We start from the raw sequence: 4186 nt of genomic DNA, 5'->3' as shown, positions 1-4186 counted from the left end.
TTTCCTCACATAACTAGTTTCTGCACACAAATGATACATGCACTGTTTTCCTGCTTTTTGCCCAAGGCCTTGAAGGCAGCAGATGTAAACAAACAGGAGAGCCATTGTGCAGGCCTGCAAATGACCGCGATCTTTCATTGAAATGGTAATACACAGTTATGGGATGATGATAACAACGCTGCTGGACATTTATTTAAGCCTAGGCATCAACTCATGGGCTCCTAAATGCTATTTTAATACGCATTTATATTTTAGTATTTTTTAAAAGGTCGCGTTTTTTTGTGTTCCCCTCTACAAAGAGTCTTTGTTGTGCTTTATTCTAATGAAAGTTATTATTAGCTCGCAGCTTCATCTGGGACAAAATAGTCCACCATTTTCTCCATGCAAAAAAAGAAGAAGGTGAATTCCCCTTTCAAAAATAAAATCAACTCGATAAGAATATAAATCTCCAAACACAGGATGATTGCATTTCATTCTAACAAATTTATTGTGTCTCAATCAGCTCGTACGGAACCACTACTGAAAATTAAATTACAATCAAATTATCACATCAAAATATACCCTTATTACCTAACAACGGTCAATGTCAGCTTATGATGATTTGTGCTCCTTTAGAAACGATAATACAAAATGAAACAAATAAGGGCAACAACAGAAATGTAAGAAAGAAATGAAGGGAAAACAAGAATAAAAGGGAAAGCATCTTACACAAGTTCCTGGAGGAGGAAATAAATTACCGTTTGGAATAATTCATACGTATTCCGAATAAAATATTAAAACAAGTCATTCTGATGAAAAATATAAAGTAAATAACTCAGATCAGTATCTGATCTAGTGATCTATATTGCCGGCTTTACAGAGTTTTGTTTATTAAAACCTACCAAAGAATACTGCTTAGAAAGGGCAGCAATAATATATCCACAGCACTCACTCAGTCACACTTGGCAACAGATTTTTTTTCTCAAATAAGTGCAGTTGAAGTCTTTTCAAATGTCTTATGCTCTATTTGTTGAAAAAACGAGGAAAAATCCACTCACGGTGTCAAAGTCCATTAAATAATAAGAAAAAGCCCCAAAAAAGAGTGTGATCTTTAAGATCGGGGGACAGTCCTGGTCCTGTTTTCCTCTTCTTTCTGGGCTTTTGAGGCCTCAACATGACAACAAGAAAAATCCCTAATCCTCCGCGTGTGTGTAAATGAAACCGTGCAGTCCACCTCAGAAAAACAAAAATGCTGTAGATCAGGATGGAAGCGTCGTGGATGTCACTCTTGTTCATATTCTTGCAGTTTTCCCCCTCTTGTTATTGTTAGAGCAGGGAAGGCGGTTCAGTCCCATTTCTAAATATACAGAATGCCTGCTCCTTTGTTTCTTCAATCAAACACAGGATAATGAGAGGGAATATTTTTTGGAGGAGGGAAGAGAAAAAAAAAAGAATAAACAATACTTGGTTTCCTCTTGGTGTGTTTTAATGCGCCAAAATTACCTGGTGGAATGAGTTTGTAGTTGTCACCCTCTGGTCGCTCGCTTCACTTGCATCTTTTAAGTAATCTACTAAAAAATGCCCCTGAAAGAAAAAAGCAGAAGGAACCTTTTAGGAAAAGACATTTCAGGGCCTGGAAGCAGGTTAACGGTGCGTTTTTCAGAGGGGGTTGGGAGGAAGAAGGGAAAGGTTGCTGTTTTTTGTTTTGTTTTCTGGAGAAAAATAGATAACACATTGCAGTCTCATTCATATTCCCTCACAATCACAGTATCAAAAGGTGCTATCCTGGCGATAGTCTGTACGTTTTTTAAATCAGTTTAATTTCATATAAAATATTCTCTATGTTTCACTGAACATTCTTTTGCAGTCCATGGAGGGGGGCGGTGTTTCTGCACTCACATTGCCGACCTGAGAGTACACATCCTCCGGCGTCTGCGCCACTCCTGGGGGCGTCATCCGTTTTTCCTTCTGTCTCCTATTGCAAAACCACACTCTAACCACCTCCTTCTCCAGCTGCAAGCTGTCCGCGAGGCCGGTGATCTCCTGGGCCGAAGGTTTGGGGCATTTCAGGAAGTGGCTCTCCAGAGCCCCCTTGACGCTCACTTCGATGGATGTGCGCTTCTTTCGCTTCCTCCCCTGCGCTGCGATCTTGTCGATGCTTGTGGGGCTGCCGGTGGTCGAGTCGGCCTCCTCTAGCCACTTGTTTAACAAAGGCTTGAGCTTGCACATGTTTTTGAAACTGAGCTGCAGAGCCTCGAATCTGCAAATGGTTGTCTGAGAGAAAACGTTCCCGTACAGGGTGCCCAACGCCAAGCCGACATCTGCTTGCGTAAAGCCCAGTTTGATCCTCCGCTGCTTGAACTGCTTGGCGAACTGCTCCAGGTCGTCCGAGGTCGGCGTGTCGTCGTCCGAGTGCTGGTCGTGGCTGTTGACGCCGCCGTGGTGCTGGTGATGCGGATGCTGATGGTGGTGATGGTGGTGGTGGCTGCCGTGGTCCAGATCTGGGGTGTCCCCCCTCACTAAGCCCGGGTGCACCAAGCTCTGGCTCCCCGGACTCAGCATACCGTTCACAGTGAACCCCCCCGGCTGGGAGTAGAGAAGCGACTGCTGCTGCTGCTGTCCCCCGGATAATGAGTTAATGTGCGCCGCAGTCGTGCTGCCCCAAGCCCCGGCGTGAGTCTGGTGTGGAGCTAAGTGAGGGGGCCTGTGGTGCAGCGCGGTGCCCGTGTGCAGGTCGTCTCTGCCGGAGTTTTTCACGTCCTGCTGCTGCGGGCTGCCAGTCATCCCGACGGGACTCGACGACCAGGGCGAGCCGGCTTCAGCTGCAGCCACCGCGGCTGCTGCGGCTGCCGCTGCGGCGTGCGGCAGGGAAGTGACCCACTGGTGGGCATGGCTCAGCATGTGTCCCCCGTTGCTCGCTGCCATTGCGCCTTGCATAAAGTCACTCTGTACCATCTTGATTGAGGGGTCTCCCCTGTAGCCCCCAGACCCCGAGGTAACCGCAGCACTGCCCTGCTGCATGCCACCACCTCCGGAGTCAGAGTGCACGATGGAGCCGGACGATAAGATGCTATTGCTGGACAGATAAGGATTGGAAGCCGCGGTGGCCATTCCGTCAACCCTTATGAATATGTTTGTGGATAACCCCCCTCCCTTTTTACAGTCGCTTCTTTCGAGCAGGCAAATTGTATCTCATGAATTATTCAAACTTTAAAAGTATGAGTAGGTTTTTGGCAATACCATCGACGCGCGTAAAAACGCAAGAAAAGCTTCAAAAAGCGATGGCAGAAAACTGGGTAAAATCCGCCTGTATTTACAACATTATAGTTCAGTTGTGCATGGATATCGGCGAGTAGAATCCAAGGGTTTTCAAAAGCCCTTTGAAACCATGTGCAGTCCGCTTAGAAAGTTTTGCACTGGGATGAAAATGTGAGCATTAAAATTCAAATATAGAGGAGAAAAAAGCGTTGTCCCATACAAACTTTTGGAGGTTGCAAAAAACAAAGAAAAAGCCTTGCAAATTCTCCACAATGTACAAAGTCCCAGTTTATGTCCCCTTTGGATGAGAAAAACATTAGCGGAGTCCTTTTGTAATTCAGTTGCTGAGATTTCTCCCTCGCTTTATTCTTTTCTCTCTCTTCTTTTATAGCACTGTAGAGCCTCTCTTTGTTCTGTTTTGATGTATATAAACCTGCCAAACCGCAAACTCCCGATGAAGTACAATCCAACAGTGCGCGGCGCTGCTCGCGAGCCTCTTCTCTCATTCGCTTGTTCTCTCTCTCCACCTCTCTCTCTATATCTCTCTCTCTCTCTCTCCCTGACAGGCGCTGTAGTCCCGCCCCCCCCCTCCCCGAGCACGACGACGCACGGATGTTTACCCCGTGCGTCCCCGCTGATTGGCTACCCGGGGTGTGATTGACAGGGCTCGCCAGCCTTGCTCCGGGCGCACGGGCCCTCCTTCCGGCTGTTTCAATTGGCTGATTTTTAATTGCAGTCCAAACAAAACGGGGAACACAACTTAGTAGTAAATAGGTATTAGAACACTAACAGGGGTGAAGGGGGTAAATAAAAGAGGTCGATAAAATGTGACCTCTAGTTTGTGATCAGCACAAGTCAATTCACATGATAAGCATTTCTTTTTTTCTAAACAAGGTTCAACATATTTAAACACATGTTTTAAAGGTTTATGCTAGATATAATTGTATTT

General features: G+C 45.8%; 1 protein-coding gene across 1 annotated transcript; it reads right to left on the bottom strand.

The window, feature by feature from the left end:
* Positions 1–463: 463 nt before the first annotated feature.
* On the bottom strand, positions 464–3722 carry pou3f3b (POU class 3 homeobox 3b). Its single transcript, XM_010769196.1, has 2 exons — positions 1879–3722; positions 464–1563 (listed from the first exon to the last, which is right to left on the bottom strand). Exons 1-2 carry the CDS (start codon positions 3088–3090, stop codon positions 1465–1467), a joined length of 1311 nt encoding a protein of 436 aa, XP_010767498.1. The 5' UTR covers positions 3091–3722; the 3' UTR covers positions 464–1464.
* Positions 3723–4186: the final 464 nt, after the last annotated feature.

The sequence above is a fragment of the Notothenia coriiceps genome, unplaced genomic scaffold (genome assembly GCF_000735185.1).
Source record: "Notothenia coriiceps isolate Sejong01 unplaced genomic scaffold, NC01 NC01_scaffold00006607, whole genome shotgun sequence".
NCBI classification, from domain to species: domain Eukaryota; kingdom Metazoa; phylum Chordata; class Actinopteri; order Perciformes; family Nototheniidae; genus Notothenia; species Notothenia coriiceps.
Note: the sequence above shows the minus strand (reverse complement) of the source record. Positions and strands in the feature narration are given on the sequence as shown.

Coding starts and splice junctions, on each gene's coding strand:
- pou3f3b (XM_010769196.1), bottom strand. CDS start 3,090: ATGGCCACCGCGGCTTCCAATCCTTATCTGTCCAGCAATAGCATCTTA. Junction 1,564..1,878: donor TGTACTCTCAGGTCGGCAAT/GTGAGTGCAGAA, acceptor TTTTTCTTTCAG/GGGCATTTTTTAGTAGATTA.